This window comes from Schistocerca nitens, chromosome 3 (assembly GCF_023898315.1).
Source record: "Schistocerca nitens isolate TAMUIC-IGC-003100 chromosome 3, iqSchNite1.1, whole genome shotgun sequence".
In the NCBI taxonomy this organism is placed as follows: domain Eukaryota; kingdom Metazoa; phylum Arthropoda; class Insecta; order Orthoptera; family Acrididae; genus Schistocerca; species Schistocerca nitens.
In genome coordinates, this window is record NC_064616.1 from 213,915,267 (window position 1) to 213,930,241 (window position 14,975).

A 14,975-nucleotide genomic window follows, 5' to 3' on the forward strand; every position below is an offset into this window, starting at 1 on the left:
TCTATCCCGTGCAAGCTTCTTCATCTTCGAATAATTGTTGCAACCTAAATCGTTTCAAATCTGCTTAGTGTATTCATCTTGTAGTCTCCCTCTCACCCACATTTCACTCAGATACTATACCAATGTCCCCTTATGTCTCAGAATGTGTCCTATAACTGATCCTTTCTTTTAGTCAAGTTGTGCAACAATTTTTTTGTCTCCCACTTCTGTTCAGTACCTCCTCATTAGTTGTATGATCTACCAGTCCAGTCTTCAGTATTCTACAGTAGGGCTACATTTCAAAAGATTTTATTCTCTTCTTGTTCAAACTGTTTATCGTCCACATTTCACTTCTATACAAGGCTACACTCCAAAAAAAGACATTCAGAAAAGACTTCCTAACACTTAAAACTATATTTGTTGTTAGCAAATTTCTTAACCTTAGAAATGCCTTTCTGCCATTGCCAGTCTACACTTTAAATCTTCTCTACGTCGGCCAGCACCAGTTGATTTACTGATAAATGCAAAAATCATCTAATCTAATTTTTTAGAGCCACTTCATTTAATTCGACTACATTCCATTGCCGTCGCTTTGCTTTTGCTGATGGCCATCTTATATCCTCATTTCAAAACAGTCTATTCCATCCAGAAGCTCTTCAAAGTCCTTTTACATTACAATATCATCGGCAAAACCTCAAAGTGTATTTTTCTTCTACCTGAACTTTAATTCCTTTACCTAATTTTCCTTTGGTTTCCTTTACTTCTTGTTGAATGTACAGATTGAATAACACCAGGGATAGGCTACAACTCTGTCTCACTTCTTTCTCAACCAGTGCTTTTCTTTCATGCTCCTTGGTTCTTATAACTAAAGTCTGGTTTCTGTAAAAGTTGTAAATAGCCATTTGCTCCCTATATTTTACACCTGCTACCTTTAAAATTTTAAAAAGTGTATTTGAATCAATGTGTAAAAAAATTCTCTAGTCTGCAAATGCTATGAACATAGTTTTCCATTTTCGTTAATCTATCTTCTATGATAAATTTCAGGGTCACTATTGCCTTTTGTGTTCCTACATTTCTGCAGAATCCAAACTGATCTTCCCTGAGGTCGGCTTCTACCAGGTTTTCCTTTCTTCCACAGAGAGTTCACGTTAGTATTTTGCAAACATCGTTTATTAAACAGATAGTTCGGTAATTTTCACAACCTGTCAGCAACTGTGTTCTTTGGAATTAGAATTATTACATTCTTATTATAGTCTTAGGGTATTTCGCATGTCTCAGACATCTTGAACACCACATGGAATAGTGTCGTCATGGCTGGCTCTCACAAGGATATCAGTTGTTCTGATCTCGTCTACTCCAGGACCCTATAAGAAGTAATTGAAAAACGGAAGAAAGAAGTAATAAAATCCTTTTACTAACTTGCTAGTACGTTACATCCAAGATTCAGTGGGAGCCGATTAACTTCTGAATAAGAAGAGAGTACAGAACAATGACTGGTGGATTCAGAGCGGATTGCCAGTATTATGTTTTTTAAGATTGCTGATTCTGATTATGTTCTTGTCACTACGTTTTCTGATGCAATTGTGGCACAGTTCCATCCAAACAAATGATGGAAGATAGTGGAGCTACTGTTGAAAGTCTAATTTCTTGTCCTGCCAGCACTGAATCCACTGAGATATTGTATTCTGCATATGGGTTTGTTTGGTCGAAGTTAAGAAATAATTTAGGGGAGGAAAAAGCCAAAAAAATTTCTACATGCAATGCTTCCAAAAATAAGTAAATTGTATTTTACATTCATTATGATTCTACATCAAGTTAGAATTTTTTCTTTAAGTTCAACATTATCTAAATGTGCTTCTTATACCGCAAGAAAAGTTAAAGCACAATAACAATAAAATAAATACTTGCAAAAGTAAATCGTTGCCTTCCATAAATGTGATGGATATTTTTAATTTGTAAGGCTGACAATGTAACATTCTATATGTTAACTGAATTATTGTAATTAAATATAGTTGGGTTTTATTGTTTTTTTGCAGTGTGTTAAATTTTTGTAAAATACCTCATGATTCTTTTGGCCAAGTGAAATTACAACATCCTCCGGTCTGATGGTGATGCAGGTGGCAGAGTCACTGTGCTTTGTTCTACATAAATGTATAATTTAGGTACATGATATTTGAATGTTATTAGTACCATATGGGGCTCACATTACCATTGCAAGGTATATGGCTACAAACCATGTTCCTCAAGCACTTTCATATTTGCTGAGGCACAAGAGATGATTTCTTCTTTTCACATAGATTCAGTTTTCTCTTGCTAAGCTCCTTATTAATTTTTGCACTCCTAAAGTAAGTATTAACTGTTCAGTTAACTTTCTTTTATCCTGTTTTAGTCATACTGCATTCCTAAATTAGAAGCATAAGTCAAAACTTTGGGTATTAAAGGCATAGCTTTTCCAAGTCAGGGCATGTTAGTCTTTATTTTCACTAATAATCCAGCAATTAACTGAGCAGTACTCTTATAAGGTCATTCAGATTTTTAAGAAGAGTTGTCGAACTGTACCCATATATTGTTGACCACAATCTTTTGTAGAATTTTGGAACATGTTTTCTGTTCATGTATCCTTATGTACAAACCAAACAAAGGGAAGCCCACAGTAGACTAAAACTACTAACCTGCTGAACATGGGGATTACATTCTATGATCATCATCCATACATACAAAATCCGCATCGCCGGCCGCGGTGGTCTCGCGGTTCTAGGCTCTCAGTCCGGAACCGCGTGACTGCTACAGTCGCAGGTTCGAATCCTGCCTCGGGCATGGATGTGTGTGATGTCCTTAGGTTAGTTAGGTTTAAGTAGTTCTAAGTTCTAGCGGACTGATGACCACAGATGTTAAGTCCCATAGTGCTCAGAGCCATTTGAACCATTTGAAAATCCTCATCTATCCAAACCTTACCTATGCTATGTAGTATGGACTTCCACTCCTCCCAAGTATTATCACTTACTTCAAATTCCTGAACAGCATGCACTCTGCCTAGCTTTCTGTAACCAACTACCTTCACATACCTATATCCAGTACGAACTCTCCTCAAACACAGAACATCTTCGCCTGTCCTACATCTCCCACTGACGTTAGTCCCAACCCCTATAGTCTCCCCCATCCTTTGCAACTCTGGTCTGCTGCTGCTTTTCCATCGACGCTACTCACCTTCCATTCATTTCCAAATGCTCCATGTCCTCTCCAGCATAGTGGCAAGGCCTTCCTCTCCAAGACCATGAATTCATTCTTGAAATCTACCCTTTGCACTATAAATGATGGCTCTAACTCACCATTTCCTTGCCCAGCTGTCATCACACTCCTCTTCTAACACCTACATATCACCCATTAGTTCTTTCCCATATAGACATACAAAAATCCTCTTACATATAAAATTCTTTCCTGTGATTCCTACACCCCAGTCCCTACTCACAGGTACCTGGAACTGCCATCATATCATCCTCATAATGAAGAGAATGTACATCACACCACCATTAATTTACCAAAAAACATGATCACCTATTTCAACTTTTTAAAATCTTAGTCTACATCTGAACATTACACTATCCAGTGGCTGAAGAGTGGCTATCCGACCTCAGTAGAGGAAATCTTAATTATTTAAATAAAGCTGGATAAGTAGTTGATGTTTTGTTATTTAAGCCTCAGCAAGTCAGTCTGCAAATACTGTTAACTCACCTTCTTGACCTGTACTTTGAATCTGCCTTCTGATTGTGGATGTGGTTGTTTACGACGATTCTGGATTTGCTCATTTGTACTGACTTAAGCTTACATTATCTGCAGTTGTAGCCTTCCCTCTCAACTAAGTTTTTGGCCACCGACATAGCATCGATTTTTGTCTCCACACTCTACATGGGTCGCCACAGAGACCTCCGTAGTTTGTTGGGTTACAACACAAAAATTTGAAGGCGATTGTTTGCATTTGTGTGAATTTTTTGTCTAATTCTGCGGTAATTGTTTTATTTGCCGTTTTCTATGCTGTAAAATGTGCAATAATGTATTTGAGTAATGCACTTTTCCTATACATATTAAAAATGAAACACCCCACCTGATTTTTAACAGAATCACGAAGACTGTTTGTGTACATAATTCGGAATTATAGTAATGAGTGTGTAATGTATGTATTTTTATAAGTATTGTACTTAATTTGTGTTCTGGGTGACATCTTGTGGTGAGCTACGAGCTGGTCAATAACAGAAGGGCAGTCTGGCAGGACAACTTGTAACCAGGCACCATTACTCCAAAGAGCACTGAACCTTGACCAAAATCTATACTTACTTATATATGTTATAAATTAAAGTTCTTGCCGCTTTTTTCTGCCTTCATGCGGTTTCTAATCTCAGGAACTAATGTAGGGATTCTGAAGCAGTTTTCATTGATAGATAGACTGATTCATGAGGAAGGTTTATGAATATAATTTATTACTGCTATGGAAAATCATCCCACCATGGATACTTAGTGCCATCCATGCAAAACTGGGGCAAGTTGCTAGTCCTCTATCTATGTATAAAACAGAGAGTAAGTATGCGTGTCCTGGACCTTGTTCCAAATCCCTGGATCGATTTTAGCCAAAATAAGCACAAAAACGGCATACTTCATGAGTATCAGCACTTTGGGATTTATAACTTTCCAGATACATTAGGAGCAGAGATTTGCCCCTGACATATGGCTGCACAGCACAACACATGTGTTCTTTGGTAACAGTATTGGCCTGCCTTACTGGACTGCTTTGTAAGGCAGCCTACATGTCATGGACAAGAAAGAATTTACCAGTCCCATATGTGTAGGGTGCCCTGCAAGACAGGGAGTGTTAGTGGCCTGCTTCAAAAACCTATTTTGTAGGGACTACACACGCAGTTGGACATGAATGGGGAAGCTTGAGAAGAATAGACGATGGATGGACAGAGACTGGGGCAGGGTGGGATGGATAGAGAGAAAGTGGGGCAGGAGGGGATAGACAGAGAGGCCAGCAGGAGTGGAGGGACAGAGAGGGGGCAAAGAGAGGGCGAGGGGGAGCTGGATGGGGAGAGAGGGAGGAGGGGATCGATAGGGAGAGGGGGAAGCCTGGAGGGACAAAGAGAGGAGAGAAGCAGATGAATAGTGACAGGGGGTGGAGGAGATCCGTAAGGAGAGAGGGGCAAGAAGAGGTGAATAGAAGAGGTTATTGGAGAAGATGCATAGCGTGAGGTACGGAGGAGGAGGTGTAGGGCAAGGGGGGCAGAAGGAAATGGGTAGGGAGTAGGGGGCAGTACGTGAGAGTGTGTGGAGGAGGTGGACAAAGAGAGTGACTGTGTAAGGGAGGAGAGTATGGACAGGGAGAAGGGGAGGATGAGCTGGGCAGAGAGAGTTGGGGAAGGAGCAGCAAATGGACAGAGATGGGAGGGAAGAGAAGATAGACAGAAACAGAGTGGTGGAGGAGGATGAGATGGACAGAAAGAGGATCACAAGTGAGACAGAGCAGCAGAAGGAGAAGATCAAGGAGAGGGGGAGTGAGGGGAGGTGCAGGAGACAAGCAGAAGGTGTACATGTGTAATGGGCAGTTGGAAAAGGAAGAGGGGGATAGGAAGCTGGAAAGAAACCAGAGTATAAAGATATGGTCAGAGACAGGATGCAGGGTAGATGAGAGGGGTGATGAGAAGGTGAAGAGACACACCGAGTGGGGAAGAGAGATGTAGAGACAGAGGTGGGAGGATAAGGTGAACAGATAGCTGGGGTGAGGAAGGGATGGATACAGAGTGTGGGGAAGAGGAGACGTGTAAGGCATATGTGCTGAACGTATATACAAGTGAAGCCATGGAGAAAAGGTTAATAATGACTACATGTGACTATAGTTTTCCTGACTTCTATTTTTATTAAAACAAACATCCCACCGAATATCATGGAATACTGCACGTCACTATTTCCCTGCCTTCGTTTCTTCAGCAGTGAATTGTAATTTACTGTATTACGCTCAGGACACATATAATTCCAAGCGTGTGTATCCAACTATGAAAATTAAAGGAAGGATAATTACATACCTAAAAGCCAGATGTGTCTCCAGGGCTTTCCACACTTCACCGAAATAACCTCTGATACGGAAGATTGGTCCTTTCCTTGTCAGGATTACACTCGGAGGATCCTGGAACATTTATTAACTTCCTGTACATTGCTGAATAATTTCTCTTCTGGCTTACTATACAGATTATTTTGCACTAAATTGCCAGTTACATAACAATAGTTTATGGGATAGAAAAGAAATTTATTACTGACGTGTTTTCTATTTGGCAAATTATTGAGAGTAAAACACATACTTGAAGAGATAATGAAGTACCAAATCCTCGAAAGGATAATGAATTGTGTTTGTAGCATTTGTAGCAACGTGTACACACTGGTGGCCGAAAGAGTTAGCGGCTGGCGCAAGGCCAGTGCCATAGCACTGACGGATGGCTGCCGAGATGGTGAAACGTCCCCTTGGAAAATTATGTATTACTGTGCTGGTAAACCTCTTACGTTATTTGTTTTTCAAACAGCTGAGCAAAACTGAACGTAATCAGACATTTCTCTCTTTACCTATTCTGATCATCACTAAACTGACACACAGTACTTTTAGCGCAACGCAATCTGACTTTCAATAATCCCCACAAAGGAATGGCCCCGACTAACAGTAACCTATACCTTTCATGAGTCACTTACCTCACAAAAATCTTCGTTACTCGAACTACTGCAATACAGCGAGCGTCAATACTGCCAGCTAAAGAAAAGATTCTAACTACTGAAGGTGCTAACCACTGATAGGCATAGTTAGCAAATGAAAGACTTTGATGGAGAACAAACAATGTATTTAACTTAATAGTGTTCAAACATCATTTTATATATATATATATATATATATATATATATATATATATATATATATATATATAGTAATTCCAATCCCAAAGAAAGCAGGTGTTGACAGATGTGAAAATTACCGAACTATCAGTTTAATAAGTCACGGCTGCAAAATACTAACGCGAATTCTTTACAGACGAATGGAAAAACTAGTAGAAGCCGACCTCGGGGAAGATCAGTTTGGATTCCGTAGAAATATCGGAACACGTGAAGCAATACTGACCCTACGACTTATCTTAGAAGCTAGATTAAGGAAAGGCAAACCTACGTTTCTAGCATTTGTAGACTTAGAGAAAGCTTTTGACAATGTTGACTGGAATACTCTCTTTCAAATTCTGAAGGTGGCAGGGGTAAAATACAGGGAGCGAAAGGCTATTTACAATTTGTGCAGAAACCAGATTGCAGTTATAAGAGTCGAGGGACATGAAAGGGAAGCAGTGGTTGGGAAGGGAATGAGACAGGGTTGTAGCCTCTCCCCGATATTATTCAATCTGTATATTAAGCAAGCAGTGAAGGAAACAAAAGAAAAATTCGGAGTAGGTATTAAAATTCGTGGAGAAGAAATACAAACTTTGAGGTTCGCCGATGACATCATAATTCTGTCAGAGACAGCAAAGGACTTGGAAGAGCAGTTGAACGGAACGGATAGTGTCTTGAAAGGAGGATATAAGATGAACATCAACAAAAGCAAAACGAGGATAATGGAATGTAGTCGAATTAAGTCGGGTGATGCTGAGGGAATTAGATTAGGAAACGAGACACTTAAAATAGTAAAGGAGTTTTGCTATTTGGGGAGCAAAATAACTGATAATGGTCGAAGTAGAGAGGATATAAAATGTAGACTGGCAATGGCAAGGAAAGCATTTCTGAAGAAGAGAAATTTGTTAACATCGAGTATAGATTTAAATGTCAGGAAGTCGTTTCTGAAAGTATGGAAGTGAAACATGGACGATAAATATTTTGGACAAGAAGAGAATAGAATCTTTCGAAATGTGGTGCTACAGAAGAATGCTGAAGATTAGATGGGTAGATCACATAACTAATGAGGAAGTGTTGAATAGGATTGGGGAAATGAGAAGTTTGTGGCACAACTTGACTATAAGAAGGGATCGGTTGGTAGGACATGTTCTGAGGCATCAAGGGATCACCAGTTTAGTATTGGAGGGCAGCGTGGAGGGTAAAAATCGTAGAGGGAGACCAAGAGACGAATACACTAAGCAGATTCAGAAGGATGTAGGTTGCAGTAGGTACTGGGAGATGAAGAAGCTTGCACAGGATAGAGTAGCATGGAAAGCGGCATCAAACCAGTCTCAGGACTGAAGACCAATATATATCAATTCATGACATCCATCTTTAAATTTCCTTCTTCTGGCGGACACACGTCCAGGTCGTCCGCTTATAGCAACCTCTCAAAACTCTGGCATCTCTCCACATCCACCAATGCTGGCGGCTCACCTCCAACTGCACAACGCTAAGCGCTGTTCACATCCAACTACCCAACACTACAATAGCGAATATTCCAACAATGCCAACCAGCCACAGACTGCACACAGTACAGTCAGTTATTTTCAAACAGAGCGCTACGTGGCGTTACCAACATAAAAACCTAAACAGCCTACTTACATTGATTACAATTTGCACTTCGTTCACTGACTTTCAGCATTTCCATACGTTCTCTGACGGCACGTATTTTTCGACTGCTACAGGCCTTCCACTTGCAAACAGGGTAAACGTGGTAAGTGGATACAAAGGGATTCACATGGCATAAAAATCAAAGAAAAGTGAAACATTGTGAACAAATAAGCTGAACAACAGCTTCGACAATACAAAGGAAACAGGAGACGGGAAGTATCATCCAAGAAGACAAAATGAGATACAATTAAAGATGGTGGCTCCGTCGTGTTTCATGCCCAAGAAAAATAGCAGAGGTACCAGCAACAGTGTCGTCTCCGATATCTTTACAAGTGGAGTGGCGTTATGCATTAAAAGTGTAACAACTATTAAACGTTATTTGACCCTTTGCTTGTTCTCCTCGCATTCTCATCTTGGTATCTCATAGTACAATGTTTGCCTAAATAAACGGCCTTTTCAATTCTGGCGTTTAATTTTTTTGGAGAAAATAAAACCTAGTACCCTCATTTCACAACGATATTTTGCCGTTTCCACATCGTCACTCTTTAAATCTGGCGCTTTTAAAACCGCATCCTCTAGATGGAATAATTTTTCTGGATGTTCTTTTCCTAACTCGGAAGTCCAATTCATTGTAACAAAATCGTGAAGCTTTCGGTGAGTTAGTGTCTCCTTATTTTCATCAAAGTGTTGTACTAATTGCTGCCTAATGTCACGTTTATGTGCATGGTCAATGGAGCGCTTATTCTGCGTACGTTGCTTCTTCTCTCCGGACTCGCACTCAGGGGTGCGGTGATTCAGATTCCTGTCCGCCTATATAGATTTAAGTTTTATGTGGTTACCTTAAATCGCTTAAGGCAAATTCCTTGGTGGTTTCGACGTAAAACACACAGCCAATTTCATGCCCTATCCTTCTCCAGTCCGAGCTTGTGCTCTTTTTCACGACCCGGTAGTCGATGGGACGTTAAGCACTAATCTTCTTTCCTTCCTTACATTCTTATTTTTCGCTGGAGTAGATACATCAATCCCGTTCCTCTCAGTATCGAGTTCCTTCTTCCATAATTAGCACACTTCCGACATTTCTTTAACATTTTCTACACTACTGGCCATTACAATTGATACACCAAGAAGACATGCAAATGAGAAACAGGTATTCATTGGACAAATATATTATACTAGAACTGACATGTGATTACATTTTCACGCAATTTGGCTGCATGCATCCTGAGGAATCAGTACCCAGAACAACCACCTCTGGCCGTAATTACGGTCTTGATACGGCTGGGCATTGAGTAAAACAGAGTTTGGATGGTGTGTACAGGTACAGCTGCCCGTGCAGCTTCAACACGATACCACAGTTCATCAAGAGCAGTGACTGGCGTATTGTGACGAGCCAGTTGCTCGGCCAACATTGACCAGAGGTTTTCAATTGGTGAGAGATCTGGAGAAAGTGATGGCCAGGGCAGAAGTCGAACATTTTCTGTATCCAGAAAGGCCCGTACAGGACCTGCAGCACGCGGTCGTGCATTATCCTGCTGAAATGTAGGGTTTCGCAGGGATCGAATGAAGGGTAGAGCCACGGGTCGTAACACATCTGAAATGTAACGTCCACTGTTCAAAGTGCCGTCAATGCGAACAAGAGGTGACCGAGACGTGTAACCAATGGCACCCCATACCATCACGCCGGGTGATACGCCATTATGGCGATGACGAATACACGCTTCCAATGTGCGTTCACCGCGATGTCACCAAACACGGATGCAACCATCATGATGCTGTAAACAGAACCTGGATTCATCCGAAACAATGACGCTTTGCCATTCGTGCACCCAGGTTCGTCGTTGAGTACACCATCGCAGGTGCTCCTGTCTCTGATGCAGCGTCAAGGGTAACCAGGGCCGCGGTCTCCGAGCTGATAGTCTATGTTGCTGCAAACGTCATCGAACTGTTCGTGCAGATTGTTGTTGTCTTGCAAACGTCCCCATCTGTTGACTCAGGGATCGAGACGCGGCTGTACGCTCCGTTACAGCCATGCGGATAAGATGCCTGTCATCTCGACTGCTAGTGATACGAGGCCGTTGGGATCCAGCACGGCATTCCGTATTACCCTCCTGAACCCACCGATTCCATATTCTGCTAACAGTCATTGGATATCGACTAACGCGAGCAGCAATATCGCGATACGATAAACCGCAATCGCGATAGGCTACAATCCGACCTTTATCAAAGTAGGAAACGTGATGGTACGCATTTCTCCTCCTTACACGAGGCATCACAACAACGTTTCACCAGGCAACGCCGGTCAATTGTTGTTTGTGTATGAGAAATCGGTTGCAAACTTTCCTCATGCCGGCACGTTGTAATTGTCGCCACTGGCTGCAACCTTGTGTGAATGCTCTGAAAAGCTAATCATTTGCATATCACAGCATCGTCTTCCTGTCGGTTAAATTTCGCGTCTGTAGCACGTCATTTTCGTGGTGTAGGAATTTTAATGGCCAGTAGTGTAACTGTTTCGTAAACGAAAAGTAAGCGAACCAGCTGTCTTAAAGAATATTAAAGCTATTGCAGCTAGTCTGGACTTTTCATTTTACAAACAGTCAGAAAATGTTAAAGAAATGTCAGAGGTGTGCAAATAATGGATGGAGGATCTCGACACTGAGGGGAGTGGGAGATGCAACAGAGAAGTCACATCGAACTAGACGTTATTTGGGAATGACAGTATAGCCAAAACCGCTGCCCTAAAGAATGTAAACGTTATTGCAGCTGGTCTTGACCTTTTACTTTCATATATGATATGTGCTACGCTGCGGGTCCTATCAAACGTAAAATATTTCCTAAGCACATTGTGTGTCCTTTGTAATGTTCATACTAAGTTGCTAGTCAGGTCGTTGCATTGAGAGCAGTCTCTATTTATGCCATTTGTTTGATTACTGGCCTCTCTAACTGGGTGGGAATATAATTATCACCAAAAGCAGTTGCGGAAGTTTTCCACAAATTACTGCAACGGGTCGCCTTTTCGTTTGTTATTCAATTTTTATTTTCCATTACCTTTTTAAAATCGCCTAGCGATTCATCATCGAACAGTACATATTCATTGCATGTTCCCAGCATTGTGAGGGTAGTGTAGCTGTGGGAAAACGTATAAACGAAACGTGTAAGCACTGAACGTGGCGAGAATTATTCACATTATCAGTGTCGGAAGTTCCATGCGGCTTTTCGCGGATGATGCTGTAGTATACAGAGAAGTTGCAGCGTTCGAAAACTGCAGAGAAATGCAGGAAGATCTGCAGCGGATAGGCACTTGGTGCAGGGAGTGGCAACTGAACCTTAACATAGACAAGTGTAGTGTATTGCGAATACATAGAAAGATGGATCCTTTATTGTATGATTATATGATAGCCGAACAAACACTGGTAGCAGTTACTTCTGTAAAATATCTGGGAGTATGCGTACGGAACGATTTGAAGTGGAATGATCATATAAAATTAATTGTTGGTAAGGCGGGTGCCAGGTTGAGATTCATTGGGAGAGTCCTTAGAAAATGTGGTCCATCAACAAAGGACGTGGCTTACAAAACACTCGTTCGGCCTATACTTGAGTATTGCTCATCAGTGTGGGATCCGTACCAGGTCGTGTTGACAGAGGAGATCCGAAGAAGAGCGGCCCTTTTCGTCACAGGGTTATTTGGTAAGCGTGATAGTGTTGCGGAGATGTTAAGCAAACTCAAGTGGCAGACTCTGCAAGAGAGGCGCTCTGCATCGCGGTGTAGCTTGCTGTCCAGGTTTCGAGAGGGTGCTTTTCTGGATGAGGTATCGATTATATTGCTTCCCCCTACTTATGCCTCCCGAGGAGATCACGAATGTAAAATTAGAGAGATTCGAGCGCGCACGGAGGCTTTCCGTCAGTCGTTCTTCCTGCGAACCATACGCGAGTGGAACAGGAAAGGGGGGCAATGACAGTGGTACGTAAGGTGCCCTCCGCCACACACCGATGGGTGGCTTGCGTAGTATGAATGTAGATGTAGAAATTACTTGCAATTCTTACAGTTAGTGGTATCTGTTGCTTTGTTCGTAGCATACACATTGTTTTGGAAAACATGGATAAAGTTCCAGCTGCTGAAGATCGATGTATGAGATTCTACTTTTTCTACCCTCTGATTTTAAATGTAGATGGATTTCCATGCCAAAACACAGTACGAGCAGCTCTTGTTAGTTTTATTATTCAATTTAAAATTCATAAATATCGTAAGTGTTGGGATTTAGTCTCAGCCAAAAGATAGTCTCTGGCTGTAGCAAGTTCCTTGCGAAGAGGGAGGGGGGAGACGCAGCAGTCACTCTAGTCATAGCAAGTTCCTTGTGAAGAGGGGAGGGGGCTGCATCAGTCACTCTGGCCACAGCAAGTCCCTTGCAAAGGGGTAGGTGGGGCTGCATCAGTTGTTCTGGGCACAGCAAGATCCTTGCGATAGGGGTGGGGGAGATGAGTTGCTCCAGCCATAGCAAGCTCCTTGCAAAGAGGGAGGAGGGGCTGCATCAGTCGCTCTGGCCATAGAAAGTTCCTTATTAAGGGGGATAAGGAGGTGCATTTGCCGGCCGCGGTGGTCTCGCGGTTCTAGGCGCGCAGTCCGGAACCGTGCGACTGCTACGGTCGCAGGTTCGAATCCTGCCTCGGGCATGGATGTGTGTGATGTCCTTAGGTTAGTTAGGTTTAAGTAGTTCTAAGTTCTAGGGGACTGATGACCACAGCAGTTGAGTCCCATAGTGCTCAGAGCCATTTGAACCATTTTTGGAGGTGCATTTGTTGGTCTGGTAGTAGCAAGTTCCTTGCAGAGAGGGAGGAGGGGCTGCAGCAGTCACTCTGGCCATAGCAAGTTCCTTACGAAGGAGGAGGAGGGACCACATCAATCACTCGGGCTGTAGCAAGTTTCTTGCGAAGGGAGAGGGATGTCGCCCCACAGAGCTGCGGGGCCAGCATTTGGCAGGACACCTCTACACGTTTTCAGTGTGAGTGGCCTACAACCGAACAGGAAAGTAACCTTTCAGCTGTGCTTTGTCGAGGCGCCAGATGGCTGTTAAGCATCTCTCTGTCCACTGACAATGGGAGTGTTCTGTAGATTAGATTAGTTTAGTTTTTCGTTCCATAGATCCGTGCTGAGGAGATCCTCGTGGATGTGGAACATGTCAATATATATACTGGGTGATCAAAAAGTCAGTATAAATTTGAAAACTGAATAAATCACGGAATAATGTAGATAGAGAGATACAAATTGACACACATGTTTGAAAAGACATGGGGTTTTATTAGAACCGAAAACAATACAAACGTTCCAAAAATGTCCGACAGATGGCGCTCCATCTGATCAGAATAGCAATAATTAGCATAACAAAGTAAGACAAGGCAAAGATGATGTTCTTTACAGGAAATGCTCAATATGTCCACCATCATTCCTCAACAATAGCTGTAGTCGAGGAATAATGTTGTGAACAGCACTTTAAAGCATGTCTGGGGTTATGGTGAGGCAATGGCGTCGGATGTTGTCCTTCAGCATCCCTGGAGATGTCGGTCGATCACGATACACTTGCAACTTCAGGTAACCCCGAAGCCAATAATCGCATGGACTGAGGTCTGGGGACCTGGGAGGCCAAGCATGACGAAAGTGGCAGCTGAGAACACGACCATCACCAAACTACGTGCGCAAGAGATCTTTCACGCGTCAGCAATAGCTTTTTTTTTTTTTTTGTTCTAATAAAACCCCATGTCATTCCAAGCATGTGTGTCAATTTTTACCTCTCTATCTACATTATTCCGTGATTTATTAAGTTTTCAAATTTATACTGACTTATTGCTCACCCAGTATATATATATATATATATATATATATATATATATATATATATATATAAGTCAGTATAAATTTGAAAACTTAATAAATATATATAAGCTGAAATAACAATACTAATAGTATGAATATATACAACACATCATTTGTTTTTATTAAAAAATTCGTCAATTGAGTAGAAGGGATTGGCCACTAGTAATTCTTTCAGGCTCCTTTTAAACTGATCTTTGTAACTAAATTTTTTATGTTTGCTGGCAAATTATTGAAGGTGAGTATTCCAGAGTAGTGGACCCCTTTTTGAACTAAAGTAACTGCTTTTAAGTCCTTTTGTATATCATTTTTGTTCCTGGTATTGTATGTATGAATTGAGCTGTTTGTTGGAAAAAGAGATATATTATTTAGGACTAATTTCATTAAGGAGTAAATATACTGAGAGGCAGCGGTGTCGCGTCCAGCGCTAGGAGAGGGATTGGTAAAACAAATAATTTTTCCCTATACAGGCACTCAGCCACATATCGACTCAAATAATGGAAGGATAGACTCGTTTTGTAGATCTGACGCAAGATTATTTAAGAAAAGACCGAATTCCTCCGTCAAGTGGACTCCA

At 41.6% G+C, this 14,975-nt stretch overlaps 1 protein-coding gene across 1 annotated transcript in view; it reads right to left on the minus strand.

Annotated features, from left to right (window-relative positions):
- Window positions 1-14,975, minus strand: part of LOC126249152 (glutamate receptor U1-like) — a 162,983-nt gene that overhangs the window by 114,579 nt on the left and 33,429 nt on the right. The window contains 1 exon segment of the mRNA XM_049950807.1: window positions 8,585-8,718. Coding sequence (XP_049806764.1) covers window positions 8,585-8,718 — 134 coding nt within the window.